General features: G+C 41.3%; 2 protein-coding genes across 4 annotated transcripts; one reads left to right on the top strand and one right to left on the bottom strand.

Moving 5' to 3' along the window:
• Nucleotides 1-5,079: 5,079 nt before the first annotated feature.
• Nucleotides 5,080-15,447, bottom strand: SLU7 (SLU7 homolog, splicing factor). Of its 3 annotated transcripts, none has more exons than XM_066328969.1 (16): nt 15,396-15,447; nt 14,779-14,978; nt 14,011-14,164; nt 13,675-13,755; nt 12,947-13,111; nt 12,735-12,800; nt 11,329-11,376; nt 10,700-10,831; nt 10,321-10,418; nt 8,868-8,935; nt 8,532-8,671; nt 7,603-7,764; nt 7,076-7,180; nt 6,813-6,887; nt 6,473-6,577; nt 5,080-6,193 (listed from the first exon to the last, which is right to left on the bottom strand). In XM_066328969.1, the coding sequence occupies exons 2-16, from the start codon at nt 14,940-14,942 to the stop codon at nt 6,014-6,016; spliced, it is 1,743 nt and encodes a 580-aa protein (XP_066185066.1). In that variant the 5' UTR covers nt 14,943-14,978; nt 15,396-15,447; the 3' UTR covers nt 5,080-6,013. The 3 variants fall into 3 exon arrangements, with proteins under 3 accessions (XP_066185066.1, XP_066185067.1, XP_066185068.1); XM_066328970.1 differs by lacking the exon at nt 15,396-15,447 and adding an exon at nt 15,096-15,116; XM_066328971.1 differs by lacking the exon at nt 11,329-11,376.
• Nucleotides 15,448-15,585: 138 nt separating this feature from the next.
• Nucleotides 15,586-19,807, top strand: PTTG1 (PTTG1 regulator of sister chromatid separation, securin). Its single transcript, XM_066328967.1, has 6 exons — nt 15,586-15,676; nt 16,458-16,560; nt 16,860-17,038; nt 17,747-17,825; nt 18,580-18,729; nt 19,653-19,807. The coding sequence occupies exons 2-6, from the start codon at nt 16,479-16,481 to the stop codon at nt 19,730-19,732; spliced, it is 570 nt and encodes a 189-aa protein (XP_066185064.1). The 5' UTR covers nt 15,586-15,676; nt 16,458-16,478; the 3' UTR covers nt 19,733-19,807.
• The last annotated feature ends 1,639 nt before the right edge of the window (nt 19,808-21,446 follow it).

Genomic DNA, 21,446 nt, shown 5'->3' with positions numbered 1-21,446 from the left:
CAGTGAGGAGCTGTGGGCAGGGCTGGCCAAACCCCCTGAGCCCTGTGGGGCTGTTCCCAGCTCTTCTGCCTTCCCAGCCTTTTTACCAGGTGTTGGAAAGTGCAGTCCAAAGGGGAAGCAACACAAATAGCAAATGCTGCCCATAAACCCCTCCTTTCAGCCAGAGAGCTGTTACCTTTCAGGGTTATTTTCATTCCTTGGCATCAGCTGGGATACAGATGGCTGTGCAGTTACTCGCTGCAGAACTAGGTCAATGGCAGCACTGATAGCAAGGGAAAATAAAAATCCTGGGGTTTAGCCACCAAAACCATCCAAATAACAGCAGCCTAATGGGCAAAAGGGATAAAATGATATCCCTGAGAGAGCTCATCAACCTCACTCGTCACAGATGTGGCTGCCCTACCTAGTGACCACACCAGGACAGAGGGCTAAGGCAGTGTCATTACTGACACATATTCATCATTTTTTCACTAGAATCCAATAATTCCTACAGGAGTTAATCCTTCTGCATGACCTTATAACAATACATTACCAACCTTTTTTTTTTTTTTTTTTTTTTTTTTTTACACTGCCTATTATCTGGTTAATTTGTAATAGTTCATAGAAGAAAGGTTAACAAAGTCACTGCTATTGTTCTAAGTCATCCTGATGTTCCAAAGACAGGTCCCTGTGTTCCTTCAGTCCCTGGTTTATATACAAGATGTTCTGCAGCCAAAGCAACTTAGGGGAGTTTCCTCTCCTCATGCATCTTCCAAGGCTGCTTTCCCAATTCTCAGCACTATAGGCAGGTGCAAGGAACAGGGTTTTTGGCTGCAGCATGGAGCAGAAGGAAGCAGCTATGTGCTGGGGAAAGCACACTTGCAAAAAACCACTTTAAATCGATATGGCTTCTTTTAGAAATGTAAATCTTCACCAGGAGTTTGACTGAATAAGGTTACATGATTTATCCCTGGTAAAAATATAAGGGTAGATTTTTTAGGTGGGAACAATCAAATCATACCTGGAAGCCTCATTAGAAAAGTAAACAAATTTTAAGCCAACCAAATTTTGTTTTTTTCATTTGAAACCATGTTGTGAGCACATTTAAGTATTACACCAGCAGTGTAATACTGGGCTCTTTGAACCCAGAAGAAGATAATATCCTATCACACAGCACTGGGACATATTTTCTGATTCAAGGGGCTGTACCAGCCTGGATAAGTGGCTTTAATTAATTTCACCATTTAATATTTTTTCTCAAAGAAGCTGAACTTCATTTTGTGTGGCTCACAGATCACCAGTGATCCCTGGGCCTCAGAGCAGAATCTGCTCAAGCTATTTAAATGGAAATGAGTCCGAGGTGCTGTTGGAAGGGGAGAGATTCCCTCACCCCCTTCTCTCCCCTGTCCACCACACCAGCCTTGCTGCGGCTCCAGTACTTGAACTCGGCTGAGCTGGCTCCGTTTGCTGATCTGGCAGAAGCTGATCAGGGCTTTTATTTAGTTTCCTGATGGTTTATTGAGCTGAAAGCGTTAACAGAGGAATTGGGTGAATTTTGGGTCAATGGCAGGAAAAAGGAGAGAGGAGACAGGAGAATACTGCTGAGCTTCCTTCAGTATGAAAAGGAGTGTGGGCATGAAACACCAAAATCATTCGGGCCAGTCCCTCCAGCCTGGGAGCCCCTGAGCTCATTGCAGAGGTGTGTACCTGGAACACGGGGGGTGTATCCAGCCCTCTGCCATCAAATAGAGATTTACCAGAAATCTGCATTGGGTCTGATAATGATTCCACACAAATGAATGGCAAAACTCTTTTCTTTAAAAGGGAGCCTTCAAAAAAGAACCAGGACATTTTGCTCAGGAAATATATCATTCATCAGAAGCTGGACACTCTCATTTTTTCAGATATTTATAAAACCAGAATTTAAACACAACATTTAAAAAGTGTTCAGGAACCACACTTGCTGACGGGCATTCAAAGAGTAACATCAAGTGCAAATAAGCAGGTCCCATTGGAAGGGTGATCCGTTTGTTTCTTTGAACACTGTAAAACGCCAAAGAAGTAAGAAGAGAGGGACATCATGGTTCTCCTGGGGCAAGGGTCCAACTGAAGAGCAGCAATGCCAGCTGCTGCCTGCTTTTGTCACCATGGATGTGCTGCTCTCCTCTGCACTTAGAAAAAGAAATTCCAAGGGGGGCTCCTGGCAGGCTTTCACTCCAGTTACAGAGCAAGGCAGCAGCCAGCCCTTTGCTTTCCCTCACAACACTCAGCACAATGGGGGCTTTGTTACAGGAGGTTAAATAAATCATGTGGTCATTACATGTCTAAGAAAAAGGAGCATTACATAATTAAGTTCCAGATACAGAGTGGGGCAGCTCTGCCTTGGTCCCAGATGAAACAAGGTTGAACAGCAATGAAGCCCCAACCCAGCAGTGGGGGACAAAACCCCCAAAAAATTACAGGGAACAACAGAGATACAGAACATGAAGGTCTGGGTTTTGAGGACAGACTAATTTAGAGTAATGACTGATGACAGGGATTTCTCATGTGCTTTTGTTTTCTGCAGTGGAGCTTTTAAATGTGCAGACCCAACAGGATCTGGTCCATGTCTCTGCAATGTGGACTCTGGTTATGGACTCCTCCTTCCTGGAAGCGTCCAAGGCCAAGGCTGGAAAAAGCTTGGAGTGACCTGGTCTATGGAAGGTGTCCCTGCTCAGGGCAGCCTGGGTGAGGCTAGGTACCTTTAAGGTCCCTTCCAAACCAAACCATACTGTAATTCTGTCATTGTAGCTTTTGGAAAAAAACCAAACCAAAACAAAAAAACCAGGCTGTCACCCAAGGCAACTTGAGCACGTATTTTCACAAGTAAAAGCAATATTATTTTAGTAATCAAACACTAAAGAGTCTCAGAGGGCTCCAGGCAAACCTGGCTCATTAATAACAGAACGTTCAGATGTGATAAGTGTTGGTTTGGCTGTGAGTCTGGAAATGCCAGTTAATCATTTAAATTCTGGAGTTCCCCTGAACTTCAGAAGGCATTGGGATGATATCAAAGCCATTTTACACTTAGTATTTTAGGAAGGACATATTTCTTTCCTATGAAACACTCCTGCTAGTAAGAACCTTATCCTGCAAGCCATGCACAATGGAAATTTCCGAACAATTTTGCAAGTTTTCACTATAGAAAGAAACTCGAGAACAAGATGCTTCTCATGCAGTAAAGTTGCAAGAAGGCATTAACAGAAAACAGGATGCAAACAAGGTTCTGAAAATCCTGTGAGGGGCTATACAAGATGCTACAACTGATCTCTGATTTTCAAGTTTGGTTTTATATACATTAAAAGAAGCAATTTTCCTAGATACACCATGTGAAATTCTGTTAGTCTCATCTTATGATGACAATTGACTTATAAACCTGGAAAACATTTTTTATTTGATATATGCAAATTCCTTTTGTTTTATCTGTTTTATATGATTTAGGCAAAATTACTTGCAATATATATTTACATATATAAAGGTGCTTTGAATTCAACACTTCTCAGACACAGAGCTGAGGAAAGCTCCTCAATGGACATATTTGAGGCTACACAGCTGTTTACCCACTTTCATCCAGTAAGTTAAGGGTAAAAGGGAGCAAGTTGTTTATTTCCAGTTCCCTGCTCTATTGACCAGAGCAGATTTCTGGTGTTAGATAACTGTGCCCCAGGGAAGCTGTGTGGGCATTGGCAGGGTCACATCAGGTTCTTAGCCCAAGAGACCTGAGCTCAAATGAAAGCTCAAATTCCATTGGGGTGCTGAAGAGGCTCCCCAACCCCCCGAGACACCTCTGAAATATCACCAGAACAATTCCAGCTCATGCTGCTCACCACAGACACACATGGCATTGAGGTGTCCCCTCTGTGCTGGTGCTTGGGATATGCTGTGGGGAAAGGAGAGCAGCTGGTGCCAAAGGAAGGGGTGACTGAGACATCCCTGAGCTGCTCACATCTATGTACTTCTAAGCTTGGCTCTGGTTCTGCATCTGTTGGATCTGTGGGGCTGTTCAGCTCTTGCTGAACTCCCAAAGAGGAGAAATGCCATTTGATATTTGTGATGAAAACCAGACAGGTCTGTTTATTCCTGAAAGTTTCTGAGTGTATCAGCATTGCTTCACATTTCCTGTTATTTATTCTGACAAATGTTTATCCATCTGACTGGAGTATTCTAGCTAGAAATGTATGCATGAGGGTTTTTTTAAAATCATCAGATAAATGTTACAGCTGTTTAAGAATAAGTCTCAGGATAACACACTGTCCTCTTAAGGTTAAAATAAATAACTTGACAACGCTTTAAAGGTGCTCTCTTCCTTTACAGTCCAGACTAAAGATCTGACAAGGATCAACTATTGCCCCAAGTGCTTGGGTTTGACTCCTTGGTGAAATCTAAGTATTCTTAATTTAAGACTGAATTTTAATCCCTGAACAATCACTTCACATAAATTCAGTAGAGACTCGATGTATTAAAATTTCCATGCAGTCAATCCACAGCTTCCAAAGTCGTGAAATTTCCTTTGTGTTATTTCCTGTGTTCTTTCTGAATTACCTCCTTTATAAAGAATTAAGTCTTTCAGACGTTTTTTAGACTGAGCTGCAGCTTTGAGAAAGGTATGTAAATAGCCCAAGGAACCCTTCTGACAGCTCCTCTTCCCTCAGACTGAACTTGGCACTGACCAAGCCTACAGCAGTTGCAGGGCATGCTGGAACAACCTCAGGTGCTATAGCCCTGAGAAGAGCACCTCAGTTCAAATCAGCTCATTCACACATTCTTGTGCTTCTTTTACTGTGTAAATACTCAAATTTTTGACCACTAATAAGAATATCACATATGGTATTAATACAGAATGTCATTTCAGACCAGTGCAGAATGGCCATCATTGGCTATGTGTGCCAAATCAAAACATTCAGTCTTCAAAGTGTCTCTGAAATCACACAGAGGACACTTACAAGTATGTTTTCTGCATGTAATTATTTGTGCAGAAGAGCAGTTTCTCCTTGGAAAGACAGCTTAAGCCTCAATAGAAGTAATTCCCAAGCCTTCCAATTCTAAGGTCATGCTGTGCAGTTTTTGACCCAGTTCAACTTGGAATTAGTTAAAAGGGGAAAACTGCCAGTTTAAGGACTAACATTGCCAAACCAAAGCAGACTCTGCTTCACTTTCTCACAGGGGACTGGAGCCTGACACTTGGTGTCACACCTTGTAACAGGCCACTGGTATCAAAAGGAAACCCAAGAACTCAGATCTTTGCAACTGAAATTTCTGTGAAAATACATCTGAAGAAACAACTGAAATTTAACACTCTACAGTCAGCTTCTTCTAACCCTTTCATTTAAAAGGCTAGACAGCACTTAAGATCTTTACATTGATTTAACCAGAACAAAGCCATAAAAACAGAACAAAAAGAATTTTTACATTTCCAAAGTACTTACTGCAAAGTGATCAAGAAATGATGTATTCTTTTACAGTCATGAGACAGCTTTTACAAGTAAGAAGTTCTAGTAGTAGTTGTGTCAATTCTTGTCACCAATTTTTGTTCTATATTGACACCTGCTGACCATTTCTTCTGACTAGTCAGTTTGCCTGCATCACAACTTTATGCATTAGCTGGCTACATATACATATACATATACATATACATATACATATACATATACATATACATATACATATACATACACATATACATATACATTGGCCAATTAAACCTAGGATTTCAGTCAGATTTCTTCTCCTTCAAGAACTTACAGAGCAGGTGTATGTATTTTATCTATACATATGTTATACAGATGTGCCTGTATCTGTATACATACACACACATTTACAAAACTCCAGGAAGTACTAGACTGCTCAAGTCTGCTGAAAGAAGCTTTCACAGATTTCTTCAGAGCACAAAAAGGTTTCTGCCTTTTCAGACATGTGCAAAGGAATCAAGTGAAGTGCCTAGAGAGTTGTAAACAACTGTGGAAAGAGCTGGACTCTGGAATGATGCCTCCTGTGACTACTGCCCAAGAAAAGAGGCCATGGGGTCATCAGGTCTCTGCCGTTTCATTCTGTAGGCCTCCATCTCCTCTTCTGTTGGCTCCCTGGCTTCATATTGGCTGTTGTAGGGCCTCTTCCTCTCATCCAGCTGCATGAGCTCTTTGATGTGGAGAAGTCGAGCCTCTTCAGCATTTAGAGCCTGAAATGAGAGCAAAGGCAATCAAAATTTTTACAATGGAAGTTAAGCAGAAAACAATGGAGGTCTGTCTTAGATTCTTGTATGATGGACAAGGAGTAAGCACAAGGATGGGATAAGGAGAGCACATCTGGCCCACCCACAGCATATTTCACTTAATGCTCACTTTTTAGTGTTTAACATAAAATGATATAGAAGAACTACATTAAGGCTTCAAAAAACTGATGCTGTAAAATATGTCATGTTCCTTTTGCCACAAATTCACTGAAGATTATAGTGCACCTTTTTGAGTTTTTCTTGCTTCTTTTTCTCTTCACCCTCACTGTCGGAATTTGAGCTCTTCTTGTGCTTCTTCTTTTTCTTCTCTTTCTGTTTCTCTTGGTGGATCTGTGAGGGGGCAGACAAATTACTGTTAATATTTAACTTGCCAAAATCAATAATGCCCAAACCACTAAATCCAAACTTCTATTAATGCTATTTGAGAGCTTAGTTTTCAATGGAGATGGTCATGATCTAATAATAAAGTCTAGTAATTTTCAGGCTTATTATGACTCTACAGAATTTTGTAGTTAAAATGTTGAGGAGAAGTTATCTGTCCTCCTGAGAAAGGGAAACATCCTACCTCCATCAGTGTTTTGGGTTTTGTCATGTGTTCTTCCTCCTCAGGCTGCTCTTCCATTAAACTTGCCTCTGTATTCTACACAACAGACAAGAACAAGGATACTCTGTTACTGACCATATCTGAAAGGGGATGGACAAAAAACCCAAATCCCATAAATCGCTAAAAAACCAACCTTCCCCCAAAAAGCAAAACAGTCTAAACCTTAAGTAAGGAGTATGAATGCTTTCAGCTCTTTCCACATGAATAAACAAGAGAATACTCACAGCAATTTCTTTCCCAGCTTCTCCTGTACAGTAGGAGTACTTGACAAAGGAGTGACAGCACCTGTAACCCCACTTGCCTTCTTTCCAGTATGAACCCCAAATGCACTGCAAGAGAACACATCACACAGTTACTCCTGTAAGAGGCAGGCTAAAATTTACCCCAGAGCTGATATCCTGGTAAGTAAATTACTCAAAAAGGAAGCTAAGAGAAATACTTTTGCTATTTCACATGAGCCTTACAGGTACCCTGTCTAAAAAGAGAACCACAACAGGATATAGTCAGCTAATACTCAAAGTGGAAGGCAAATAGAGTAACTTCTCCTTTAGTTAAAGATTGCCATGGCAATTCTTCAAATTCACATCACAACTATGACAATTTGAAGTTTCTCCTTAGCAGAAAAGGGAGAGCATCACATTGAGACAGGAGAAATATACTTGGTGTATTAATTATACTGTACTGCATCTTAATATACCTCCAATGGGAAGGTCTTTAATTTTAAAAAATTCTAATGCAGCCTAGGACTTACTGTATGGTTGTTGATCTTCACATCCTCTTCATACTTAGAACAAGCAATAGCTTTCTCCTGTCCTTTGATGACTGTTCCATGTCTAGAATACTCCACATAATCTTCTGTTTGAGCTAACAGCAGTTCAGCTGGGGGGGTATCTAAATGTTCTTGTCCTCCATACTAAAATGCAAATAGAAAATGACATATAACAGTTTTGGAAAAGCCCACCTTTTATACAGTTAAGCAAACATTTCAAAAACAGCACCTTTGGTACCTTGTCAAGAAGGCACAAAAGTGGACAGAAACAGTTTAATCTTTAGTGGAGAGTTAAGACAGAAATACATCATCTTCTATGGCCTCTGTGGTGTCTTTTGGTGTTTCATTTTGTGTGGGGTTTTGGTGTGTGTGGTGCTTTTGTTGTGCTTCTTGTTTGTTTTTGTTTCGTTTTATGCTTGGAGAATGACAACAGTGATACTCCTCTCTCAAACTAGAAAAACTTTAGAGACCAAGCCAAACAGCTCAGGTACAACCAGAGCAATACCACCTGTGCCCCTCCAAATTAAATGCTGACATAGTTAGAAGCTAAATGGATTATTTAGTTCTTTTTCAGTTGTCCAAGACACAAGTTGCAAAATATAAAGCGTTTATCTAAAAGACTGTGCCCAAAAATTTGAGTCAGAAAGAAATTCAGATTTCTTCAGTGGAGAAATTCTGAGTTAAAGGAAGAGCAATAATATAAATACCAGCTGACCTTCAAAGGTCCCTACAGTAAAGAATAAAATTCATCAATTGATGAGATAGCATGTATAAGTATAAAAATATTTTAAGTCTAAAATGCTGAGAATAGTTGACACCCTGTCACATAGGATTAGTAATCTGACTTTTCCCCAAGACCCAGACTTCAAACTCAACTGAATTCCTATTAAATAAACCCAAATGCTTGTTACCTTCTCTAGGATGCTTTCCTTCTGCTGTGCCTTGAAATCTTCTTTCTTTACTTTGAAAGATTTATAAAGGAGCTCTAATTTTGTCGGGTCCGCTTGCAGATGAACTTCAGAGCCTTTGTCATAAGCCTCCCAGGCAAACACTGTGTACACAGAGAGGTTCTACTCAGCACTTACTCTAGAACGTACACTTTCAAGTTACATTCTTTAATTCTGAAGCAGTTTGAAAGAAGGCCTCCATCTATAAAGACTTACTTATTTCTCTTTTGCAAGAAAACAGCATTTTAAAGTATTTTAAGTCAATTTCCTTCAAAAACCCCAACCCCAAGCCCCACTTACGCTGAGTCTGTGCCATGGAAATGGTATCGCCCGTGTAGCGAACGAAGTTGTCACCTGCATAACCAACTCTGCAGAAAAGAACACAATTCTCAGCATTTGTAATGTGATTTCCTCTTAAATACAAACACAGAAGTGCAACAGGCATGTAAAAATTCTCTTGTGCACTAAGAGTTAAGAACAGAAGAAGAAGGTGCATTCAACTTGATATATGAAAAAAAAATCTGCAAAGCCATGAAAGCATTAGGCAGCCACTCAAAAACCAAGATGTGTGTGTCCACAGGGACACATGACATAGACCTGAAGTTCTGTCTGGGATGGCAAGCTCTAGAAGTTAAACTTGGACCTAGTTACACAATAAATATGGATATACAATCTGTGATATTCCAGCACAGTGATTCTCATTTCTGGATTTTTGACTCTTCAGTCCAGACCCAGCATATTTGGTGGAGTTGAAGAAAGCCTGGGACAGCTTTACTGCTCTCAGTAAAGCTGAAACACTTGTGCACAGCCCTTGAAGAGATGCACAGTCAGTACATGAAACACACAATGAGGATCAAATAATGCTAGCAATCCAATTCTCCACTCTTTCATCTTCCCAAAGCCACTCTGAAAAATTTACAGTCTGCAAAGCTGTGGCAGAAACTTAGATTCAACGAAGGTCAAATTATGACCTGAGAGAGAAGCAAAAGCATCTGCATCTAAAAAAAGGAACTGATTGGCAGTACTCTAGCTGGGGGCAAGGAGAGATGTAAAGAGCATTATTTGCTATCACTTAGGTACTGCCGTTCTATTTTAGGCAGTGAACTAATCCAATTACTGTTTTCTGAATACATGTTTTACTTTCAGCCTGTCTGCTCTGTAGGTTCCCAGCACAATACAAGTCAAGGGTCTGACTCAGGGTTTAAGGGAGACAGCCAAGTGTCCAGCCAAAAGCCAGCCTATGGCAGCTTTAAATAAGCTATTTACACAATGCCAAAGCTTTCACACCTTTTCTGTGCAGAATCCATTAATATAGGACATCTTACTCCTAATTCAAATATTTTATTAGGTACCACAAACACATCACACTAGTCTCCAGAACCAAGAAATTAAGAAAAAAGTTTAAGATTTGGTTACTGAAATACTTTCCATAAATAAAATTATTGTTCACAGGCATCACCTCTAGATGCAGCAGTACCCTGGTCCTTGTACAGATAATTACACTAAACCATGGTCCATATGTCTCTGAATATTAAGGATCAGTCAGTATTACAAAAATACCACTTTTATATACTAAACCAAAACGCGTTCCTAAATAAAACAGATGTTTTTTCCAGGTTTACTAATATATGTATACATAAATGACTAGAGATTCATTAGCTAAAGGACATACATGTAAAAGAAAATATAAAACTATTAGTCTCAGTTTTAAGAATTTTGTTGGATATTCAAGCATGACCTCATTTTTACTTACTCATCTGGATTCTTGCCTGTGTTGGCATAAGGGTTCTCCCTCATTGCTCTTGTTTTTGGATCATAATAAGCAGAGTTTGGATCCAGATTCCTTAAGTACTAGGGGAAAAAAGAACAAAAACAACATGTAAGATATTTAACATTTTTGATTTCAAAAGAACTGAGGTTATTCTTGCATCCTCCAGTTTAGATGTTTTAAGAAGTTTTATCTTTAAAAAGGATGACACCTTGATGAGGTCATAACATGAGCGGGAACAGAACTGAGAATAGACTTTAACTTCCAAACCCCATAAACAAAGTCATTAATAACTGAACATACAATTTGTTGAAATTAACTCTCAAGAACACAGAAGACCATCTGTACAGAATTCTTTACTCACCTTAGCAATATCTTCCCGAATACGTAAATTCCGGACCGTGATGCGTCTCTTAGAGTCAAAGTTCTGCCCAGGCATATCAATGTCATCTGCATATTTGTCTTCATCTTCATCTTCACTGTTATGATCTCTTTCCTGAGGAGAAATGGAAGATTTGTAACTAAAAGAGTTCCTTCACTCTAGAGACATGTACAAGAATCTGATTTTACTGGTTCTCTTAAAATTCTGCAATCCCTGTAATTACAGTGTGACACAGTTTACCTGGGCTTACGTGTGCTCTCAGGCTAATCTAACATTCAACACTTCAGAAGCATTCTGGTTACAGAATTCTCACTTCCTTCTACAGAAATAGTTATCAGAACATAACTATGATGGTATCAAGAAAACAGTTATTTTGGTCAAAATATACCACGTTAAAACCTAGTTATGTGCTTGCATCTCTAAGGTTTGACAACACACAGGAATTAAAACAAAAAGCCTCTTTTATGAAATCCAGCCACCTCTGCCCAAAGAAAAGGTAGGCAGTGGCATGGACACAACATTCAAACCCTTGTGCCACCCTTGTTTCACTGTTCCACTAACTACAGGTTCTTTCTTTGCCCATGGTGTGATGCAGTGGGTAATCATCTTACTGTCTGTGAATTTGATTCCTCTTCTCCCCACTGGTGTCTTGGGGAGTTCTGCAGCAAACAAAGAGCACATCAGCAGAGAAGACAAAGTAGTGGAAGAAGACAAAATGGCAGGGATACAAAGGGCAATCAAAGCAGAGTTTCATGCTGGATACAAAATACAATTTACCACTGGCCCCAAATTCAGAAACACTGCTAATAACGTTCTAGGAAAATGCTCTTAGCTGTCTCTGTGACAGACACGTTGGAGAACTTTTCACTGTATCCCCAATAAAATTTCCAATTCTTTGCAAGAACAGCAATTTTTAAAACTGTTGCTGTTATTTAGAGCTTGTTATGCCTTTAAAGACTGAGAATTTAGACTATAACATTTCATATCATGTAAATGTAACCAAGTTTCAACTCTGAAAGCTTAAGAAAGAATTAAGGAGATATGAATTCAAGAATTTAGTCAGGATTCACAGGAATACTGAGCCTGAAACAGAAAGCAGAATTTAAGTTTGACAAACACAATCAGATGTCATTTTTTAACCTGCTTAGTCTTTAACTGAGAAATACTTGCAGCAGGAAAAGATGGCAACAGCTGTGAGCCCTGGAACACAGGCCAGCAACTGGCCAGCACTGACCATGCAAATCAGTGTCAGTCCTCTCCCTCAGACATAGTTAAATTTCAAACACACTTTTCTTCTTACAGCTCCATTTCATAAGCAGTAGATATACAGAAGCCAACAGCGTTTGGTTCATGAAACGGGCATGAAAAGAGGAGGAATCTCTCTATTATGAAGTCAAAGCACTGCAGTTTGGGCTGGGTGGCAGCTCGAGCTCACTGTGCCATCTAGTGACAACCCACGAGGGGACAGCACAGCCTCTGCAAGGAGGCTTTAGAAAAACTACTTCTGACCAGTAGCAGTCTCTATTTTTGTCCCCATTTTGTAAGTCACTGTGCGGGGATTTTATCTTAAACCAATTTGCTTCTTCTTAAGAAAACATCTTCCTATTCCAATTTATATTAAACACTACTAGTTTAATCATAGTCATCACCTCAGCACTAGTCAGACCACATCAATCTTTAAATACGAGAAAAGCATTTCAGTATACGAAAAAAGATTACTACATGGAAAACAAGCTCTTCTGACCCAGAATTCCATGTCATTAATTTCAGCAACAGTAATAATCACACAGAATTTCTGCCCATAAGGGGAACACAAAGTAATTCTCATTTGAAAGAAGATGCTTCAAGTTCTTGAGTGTGACACAGAACATGCTGGTGCTAGGAAAACCTTTAAATTACTAGACAGAATAAAACTCAACAGCATACCCTGTAGAGAGAGTAAAAGAATCAGAAAGCAGAAATAATCTGTTTAATATTTATTCAGCCTAAGCAGAAATAAATCAGTAAGTTGACTTACCACTTGCTCCAGCTTCCCTGATGCCAATTCCTCCTGAAGCTTCTGGGCTTTCAGTGTACGTTTGGCCTGTGCAGCATGAAAATGCATTTGTTTAAATACTTCTTTCTAGCACCAGCTTTAATATCAGCAGAGCACATTACAAGTGTCCCTCCTCCCAGCCCAGCCCCACCAAACAGCAACTCTCTGCCCAGTAAATCACAGCACCTACGTACCAAATCAACCTTGGAATATTCCTCGACGATTTTCATGTGCTCCTCTGGGTTATAACCGTTCCACCGGTCCCGCTTCCCGTCGTAATCAAACATCAGCTGAGGCTGCACATGTTCATCTGGAGCAATGTTCATGCCTGTGTACTTTGCTCCAACTTTCCTGGGTCTCTGAAAGAAAAAAAAAACCAAAAGGTTGGATCAGTCCATTACGTTACTCACTCACACATCCCTTCAAAAACACTATCAATCAAGCTCCTCTAAAGCAAGTTAAATTCAGCACTGTGGATTATAAATAAATGCAGGTAGTTCTGCATTTTTATGTAGAACAGCTGACTTCAAACCCCATAAATTCTTGTTTGTATTTTCTACAATTATGAAAGCAATTAAAACAGTTTCTGGGGGTGACTTCTAGCTGAGATGAAGGAGAAAGATAGAAACAACAGCACTTGAGTTAATGTAATTAACAGAAACATAACATTTTCACCTATTACTTCTGATCTTATTATAAACAGAACTGATGGATAACACACTGAATTGTATAACTTTTCCCCTTCACTTTTCCTACATAATAATTTCTTCAGAAATTTCTAGGTCATCTCTCACAACTTGCAACATTTTTCAAAACAGCTTTTCCAAACCAAATAGTTCATCTACAGGCAGCTATTTTTCACAAAGATTAGAATGCCCATGGCACTCAAAGCCATTAAGAGAGGGAGAGAAAGGAAGTTTACCTCCATGCAGTCCTTCTTTTTGTGTGTGAGTGCCCCGCAGTTCTCACAGGCTCCTTTGCGGTACCTGGTGGCCACAGCGTGCTGGGAGGAAACACAAGGGCACATTGGGGACACTCTGGCACATTCACACAAGGGTTCCCAATGACTCATTCATAATTTCAACACCACTCAAGTGTGAGTGCCCTCCCCAAAGCCCAAATACATGCTTTGATTACCACCAGACTCTGTGATTTGCCTGCTGAATAAAAATTCCCGCCTTTCTCAAAACCACACAAGCAGAAATCTCCTCATTAATCAACCCCAATCCTTATTTCATAAGAAAAACAATTTGCATACCTCCTGAACTCCTCGTTTGTACCAATCTCCAGAGGAATTATACTGTTTCTGCTTCTCTGGCTGAGGTCTCTGATGCTTTAGAGTGGGTCTCTTAGAAGGATCTATGTACCATGGTACTGAGGAGATGTACTGAGGAATATGAGGGTTGATATCTCTGTAAAAGATATTGTGCAGTGAGCACATGGCACAGTGAAAAAACCCAAAACAATTCAGTCTAACAAACAACCTTCACGTTAAAGTTCAAGTGCTTTAGGAGTGATAATAAATAATGAAGAATACAATGCACTTCAAAATAAATTCTTGCTTTGACAAAGACTTTGAGATTTTGTTGCCACCTAATTCACCTAAATTTCTGCCTTCAAATCAAATAGCTTATTCTCTGTAATGCTACTCAGCAAAAAAATATAGCAACATTTCTGTTCTCAGAAGCAACAAGCCCTGTAAAAGCAAGAGAGAGAAAGGCAACAGACAAGGTACACCGTAAAAGACCTCTGTACTATGTTTTGCTCACTTTTAAAATACCACATATTATTAGCTTAATGGATTGGACTTTTTAGCACAACTGACAATAGCTGACAGAAGAAAACATTGAACCTACGTTTTTCTAGAAAATATCTGATGACTGAAGTATTATGAGACAAACTATCTACTTCTGCAGTAACTCACACTGAAATCATGTGCTACAGTCACAATTGTTCTGTAAGCACAATAGGAAAAGACATTTTTCCTCAGCAGCTCTAGAATAACCACAACTTTAGTGAAACATACTTTCCCTCTTCATCCACTTCAGCAGGAGCATTTCCTAGTTTTCTCTGCTCTTCTAATTCTTTCTTCTTCCTCCAATCTTCCCTTGTCATCTTCTTTGGTTCCTCCAGGCTCACATCATTTGCCCCTCCTGCAGGAGGGGCGTTCGCAACCGCACCCGAGGCCATTTGGGCTGTTTTTCTCAGCAGAAAAAAGCCCAAAACCTAGAAGATAAAAGAAAAGCCTTAAAAATCCACACCCTCTGACATCAAAGCCTTCCAACGTGATTTTGTGTCACTCAGTGAAATGAGCTAACTCCGTATTACGCATTCCTGACATACCTCTGTCCTGAAAAATAAGCCCCAATGCCGAAAACACAGAATCACCTTATTGTTTACGTGAGAGCTGGGCCTGCACGTAGCCCGGAAGAGACGCGAGAGAACGACCGTGGCGAAGCCGCGCCAGACCCGGACGCAGGCCCGCGCGGGGGACACCAGCACTTGCTCGGAGCCTACAGCAGCCACCCTCTCGGATCCCCGTCCCGATCTCGGTCCCAGTTCCGATCCCGATCCCGATCCCGATCCCGATCCTGATCCTGATCCTGATCCTGATCCCGGTCCCGGTCCCCAGTCCCCGCTTACCTGCCAGGCCGCACCGCCGCCCCACAATGCCCCGCGGCTCCGCTCACTTCCGGGCTGGAGACACCTCCCCGTGCCCGCCCCGCCCCGCCCCTGAGCTCGCGTGGGGCGGTGCGCGCGCGGCGCGGTTAGCCAATCGGCAGCCGCGCGTGTGTCGAAGTGGCCAATGGGCGGCGTGGGGCCGGTTTAAAAGGTGCCGCCGTTGGGCCTGACGGTGCCTTGGCTTGTTTGAGAGGGGTTTCGGCTCAGCTGCTCCGGCCTTTCCTGCGCTGTCGCTTTCTGAGGTGAGCTGAGGGTTCGGGGGTAGGGCTGGTCTGGGAGTGCCAATCTTGCTTCAAGCTGTACAAAAAAAAGGAGTTTCGCCCAGACGTGAAAGGCAGTAAAGCTGGGGAGGGGTTTGGAGCGCCAGTCTGAGTTGCTGGGGGGTGGGTGTGCTCAGCCTGGAGAAGAGAGGGCTTAGGAGAGGTCTTACTGCTCTCTACAATCACCATAAAAGCGGTTGTAGCCAAGTGGGGATCGGTGTTTTGTCTCGGGCAATCAGCAAAAGGGCAAAAAGAAATGGTATTAAGCTGCACTGGGGGGAATTTAAGATGGCCATTAGGAAGAATTCCTGACAGAAGGGGTGGTTAAACATTAAAATGGGCTGCCCGAGAGAGTGGTGGAGTCACTGTCCCTGGAGGTGTTGGAGGAAAGGCTGGATGTGGCACTTAGTGCCATGGTGTGATTGGCATGGTGGTGTTTAGGTTGGACTCGGTTATTCTAGACGTCTTTTCCAGCCTCACTAACTGTGATTCTGAGTTTTCCTGCAGGCCTCTTTAATGAGGAATTGCTTGCTTACCTGTGTAATGGCAGTGATGAGCACAGTGCAGAAGTACTAATAATGCCTTCAAACCTGAGGGTCGTTAGCTAAACTTTGTATTATGGTGGGAAGTAGGGGTTTGTTCTCCTTGTCTAGAGACGAGTATGTGATAGCTCTGCTGTTTTTAATGGGGCTTGCTTAAAAAGTGTGTTGCGATAAGACAAATGACCAAAAGTGTTTTCTGTTTTTCACTACGGACTCTACAGGGTAGCCTCATCAGTCTGAAGATGGCAACTCTGATCTTTGTTGATCAGGAGAATGGTGAACTGCACGCTCCCAAGAGTCAGCTGAAGCTCCATTCAGGATCTTGTGCGTATTTGCTGCCCTGAGCCAGTGAGGGATTAAGTGAAGGGCATAAATTGCATTTTGTTATTCACTGCTTTTAATGTGAATAGTTTTCTATTCATAAATCCACTTACCCAACCAATTCTTCCAAGCTTATCAGTTAGTATAAAATTGAAGGTAACTCTGTGCTTTTGTCATAAGTGTGGATTATGAGGTGAACAGTGATTTGCATTACAGCTAGTTTTCCAGCCTGTGCATTTACTTAGGCAAGCTTTAGTGTTGCTTAAGTTTGCTTTTTTTTTTTTTGCTTTCCCCCATTCCAGCTAAAGCCCTAGCTGAAAGAACACAAGTTAACACTCCACTTCCTAAGAAAGCAATCACTACTTCTCCAGTCAAATCTCGTTCTGTCAGAAAGGTTCTTGGAAATGTGAATAAAACTGAAGGAGTCACGAGCAAGAAGGATAAGATAAAACAGAAAAATCAGCCTTGCACTGTGAAGAAAGTGAGTATAACACACATGCTGGGGAGGAGGGGACATCCATAATTTACCTGCTGTTGTGGCTTAACTCTGACATAATTAAGCACCACACAGGTGCTCTCTCTCTCCCTCCTTAATGGGTTAGGGAGAGACAATTGGAAAGGTGAATGTGAGACAAAATAATATTCCTTGCCAATACCTGACTAATTCCTTGCCAGTCCCAGAGCAGTGGTAGCCCTGCTTTCCCACCAGTTTTCCTTGCTGAGATGCCATGCAGTTTAGGGTATCCCTCGGGGCAGCTGGGGCCAGCTGTCCTGGCTGTGCAGCCCCAGCCTGCTCTCTGGTGGGGTTGTGAGAAGCAGAGAAGGCCTGGACTGTGTAAGCACTGCTTGACAATAGCTGAAAGAAAAATAACTCTGTCCTGCCTAAAAGCAGGGCACTTATGTAGTTCTAGAGAAAATGGTCGGAGTTAATGTTTTATCTACATCTTAAGAGTTACCTGTTTTAGTGCAGTCATCTCTTACCAACGCATATAATACTGCACTACATAAACTCAGCTGAAACATTTGCCCATCTTCATCTTATTTGTGTTGAAGGCATTAGAATTTAGGCCTGACTGAGCGAAATGTGGCAGATATCCTTGTCTGTAGACCTGAACAGCACAAGAAAGCAACTACAAATATTCTACAGTAGCTCAAATAACGTTACTACTTCTTTTTATGGCTACCCAAGACTGGATTAGAAAGCTGCCATACAGTGGCTGAAGAAGATTGGCCAGAAATAGAAAATATGTTTCCTTTGGATCCTCAAGGTAAGAACTATTAATGTAATTATTAAAATTAACAATTAGGCTTTCCTGAGTGGTGGCATTGTTCTAAAAATTTGTCCAAGCTACTGTGGCACACGAGCCAGCACTGCATTTCTTCTGAGTTCTTTCTAAAATGTAAGAGTGCTTGCTGCTTCTGAAATACTTAAACAGGAATTAAGTGATATTTCTAACAGTAATGGCTGTGCCTTAGATCTGTTATTCTGAGTCTCTTATTGTGGTGACAGGAAACAAGTTCCAAATAACCACGTATTAGCTTAGTTCATTAAGCAGTGACTAGTAGACAAGTATTCAAAGGAGTACAGAAGAGTCTGTGCCAAGATGATTTGTAACTGAAGAAATTCTTTCTGCTGTAGGATATAATAGTTGAAGATGAAACTTCTAAAGCTGTTCTTAGGCCAGCCCATTTTAGATATTCTATCTCAGTCCTTCAAAGGGTGTCCCTAAAGCTTTCCCCTTCATTTGGATGTGTGTGAAAACTACTCTGCCAAAGGCTGTGGTGTTGATGAAAACATGTGCTTTGCTTGCTGAAGTTATGAACTGCTTTACATTATCAATTCTATTAGGCAGTCTGGTGTTTTCATCAGGGTTGGTGTATGGGATTTCATGGACAACTAAAAGATGTAACTGCAAGTGAATAAGAGGAGACTGTTGTGTTGTTTTAGATTGGCTTGTATTTCATTTAGTCTAGAAGAGTTTGCTGCTTCCCAGGCTACTGCACACTGTCTTTCTTAAACAGACTTTGAGAGTTATGATCTTCCTGAAGAACTCAAACTAAGCAATATCAACCTGTGTGGTGTTCCCCTCATGGTATTTGAAAAGACATATGACAGATGTGTGAACATGGTTCCTTCACCTGTGAAGATTGAAGAGATTTCCTGGGAGTCCAGTAAGTGGAGGCTTTGCATGATTTTCAGTACACACAGTGCTCATCGGTGGTTAGGGCAAAAAGCCGGCTGGCTACAGCAGTGAGTTGTTGCTGTCTAAACTACCAGAGCAGGGCACCAGTATCAGACACTTTTGCTGTGTAGTCGAGCTCAGTGTACCTGGCCCACCCTGCCAGTGCAGGCAATCATCTCACAGTGGCTTAACCCAGCTGCAGCCAAGCACCACACAACTGCTCACTTGCTCCCCTGCTGTGGGATAGGGGAGAAGATGTGAACAAACTCGTGCTTTGAGATAAAAGCAGTTCTGATAACTAAACAAAAGTCATGCATTTAAGGAAAGCAAGACAAGGAATTAATTCAGTTCCCATTAGCAGGCAGGTGTTCAGCATCCTCACAACAGCAGGGCTCCATCACATGCAGCGCTGGCTTGGGAAGACAAGTGCCATAACTCCAAATGCCCCTCCTTTCTTCTTCCCCCAGCTTTATCTGCTGAGCATTACACCATATGGTCTGGGATATCCCCTGGGGCTGGCTGTTCTGGCTGTGCTCCCTTCCAGGTGCTTGAGCACTCCCAGCCACCTCCTCACTGGTGGGGTGAGGAGCAGGAAAGGCCTCGACTCTATTGCTGAGCAGTGCTCACACAACTAAACCATCCCTGAATGACCACCACTGCTTCCAGCACAAATCCAAACACAGCCCCTACCAGTGACTGTGAAGAAAATTAACTCTGCTCAGAGTACTGCTTTTCGCTAGGTAGTCTTCTGTGGTGCATTGCAAACTGATCAGTGAGGTGGCTTTGGTTTATAAAATGAAGCAATACTTCTTTTGCTTATTCAAAAAGTTTATGCTGAGCTGCTGGGAGCTAGTTTATGTTAGTGTGCCTTCTGAGTTTGAGAAACTGATTTGATTTATTTCTAACTTCCAGACTTGCTACAATCAACTGCTGACTTCCTTGCTACCCTGGATGAGATCATTGACATGCCACCTCCAAATTATGATGTTTAATGTGTGCTCTTAAGTTTCTTTTGAGTTCAAGTTTCATATAGTTCTATATTTCAATAAAGACTAGTTTAACCTATATACTATTGGACTTGTCCATTTTCAATGAGCCCAAGATGTGGGCAGTAAAACAGGTATTTGAGGAACAGATTATCTGCAAGCATGTGAAGCAGAGCTTGGACAAGCTTCTAAGCAAGGCTGTTGTCACCCATGTGTAGGAGTTGGTACTGCTGGTTGGAGTGTGTGTGATAGATTGAAATCCTTCTGACCTCACTGCCTAACTTGGTCCATTAAACATTCGAGGGCTTGAACCAGTTTGTATATCTAGTGTAAAATAAACACTAGAGCTGGTCTTCTGCTATTTTCCCTTTGAACTCGTTTACTCTTCACAGTGGTGTATGTTGGGTTCTTATGCAGCTGTAGACAGATTATTACAGAAAAATGCCTATAACTAAGGCACTGAAACTGGTTACACAGTGCCACCACATGGCCTCTTGGTAGGCAGCAACACAGGTAAAAACACTGAGATGTGAGACCTCAGAGCAGTGGTATGAGACACAGTATGGATATGACATTAACATTACTTTAGATGTGTACAGACACCTCACTGGGAGAGAGACACTAGTACTTCATATGTGTTATGGAAGTTTATCAGGGTGAAATGAGTTTTTTTATTACTTTGAAATATGCACAATGATCAAGAACTTAGATCTCTTGGTACAATCAAATAAATCTTTTGTGCCATGTCCACATGTGTCCATATGTGCACTTTAAAACATGCTTGTAGAATTCTGTTGCAAAGTGAGCAAGTATTTTCATAGTGTTTACAAAGGAGATAAGTAATTTCACATTCACAGGTCTCTTGGTACTGACAGACTTTAATCTTGGAGCAGATAACAAATATTTGTTATTTGTGGTGTTGGTGGAATGGGTGTGCAGAAAGATGGGGTGAATCAGGCTTGGAAATATTGGTGGCCTGTCTGTATAGGGATGAGTGCTGCAGTGGTGTAGAAAATAAGATGGTAGTGGTAGGATTAAATTATTTTTGTTTGCTACAGTGAACCTCATCTCAGGCTCTTTGATCTCATTAGGATTTCTGGCTAATGCAGGTTGAAGCTTTTGCTTTTACAAAGCTTAATTTTATAAAGATTATAAAGGTCTGCTTGTTTCAGCTGGCCTTAATTTTCCTCATCTCATTTACTTTTCAACTGAGGTTAAAGGGAAATGCACATTCCTGAGATTTTCTGGGACAAAGCTGTGGTGAGACTCCATCTGTGGATGGAGTTTCCTGCTCTTGGTGACTCCAAGAGTTCACAGTCACAAGGCACTGCCTTCTCTTTGGAAAAAGTAAACTCATGGCCTCAGAGCTGCAAGCCTGCTCAGTGTCAGCCCAGTCAGTGCTGCTGACAAAGGAGCATTGGAAATGTGTTGCTTCAGGTAAGTGTTAACACTTCTACTGGTGACTAAAAAGATCAACTTCCTGAACTGCTTTAATCTTGCTATAACACACATGGCTCTGTATACTTACCAAGTTCTATTTTCTCTTGGGTTATTATTGTCAGGAATACTGACTTGAGCAGCTTGAGTTAAGAATGCTGTTTGAGCGCTTTTGTCCACAACAGCCTTCTTATTAAAAACTGCTTCTAATATTTGTGTTTACTTGCTTGATCAGCTTATGCCTCCTGCAAAGATCTGAGATATTTGGGACTTTAAACGCATG

Source organism: Sylvia atricapilla, chromosome 14 (genome assembly GCF_009819655.1).
Source record: "Sylvia atricapilla isolate bSylAtr1 chromosome 14, bSylAtr1.pri, whole genome shotgun sequence".
NCBI lineage: Eukaryota > Metazoa > Chordata > Aves > Passeriformes > Sylviidae > Sylvia > Sylvia atricapilla.
The sequence above is the reverse complement of the archived record's forward strand: the minus strand, read 5'-3'. Positions and strand labels throughout refer to the sequence as shown.

Coding starts and splice junctions, on each gene's coding strand:
- SLU7 (XM_066328969.1), bottom strand. CDS start 14,942: ATGGCCTCGGGTGCGGTTGCGAACGCCCCTCCTGCAGGAGGGGCAAAT. Junction 13,112..13,674: donor AAAAGAAGGACTGCATGGAG/GTAAACTTCCTT, acceptor TTTTTCTTTCAG/AGACCCAGGAAAGTTGGAGC. Junction 6,888..7,075: donor AAGCTGGGAAAGAAATTGCT/GTGAGTATTCTC, acceptor TCTGTTGTGTAG/AATACAGAGGCAAGTTTAAT.
- PTTG1 (XM_066328967.1), top strand. CDS start 16,479: ATGGCAACTCTGATCTTTGTTGATCAGGAGAATGGTGAACTGCACGCT. Junction 16,561..16,859: donor GAAGCTCCATTCAGGATCTT/GTGCGTATTTGC, acceptor CCCCCATTCCAG/CTAAAGCCCTAGCTGAAAGA. Junction 17,039..17,746: donor AGCCTTGCACTGTGAAGAAA/GTGAGTATAACA, acceptor TGGCTACCCAAG/ACTGGATTAGAAAGCTGCCA.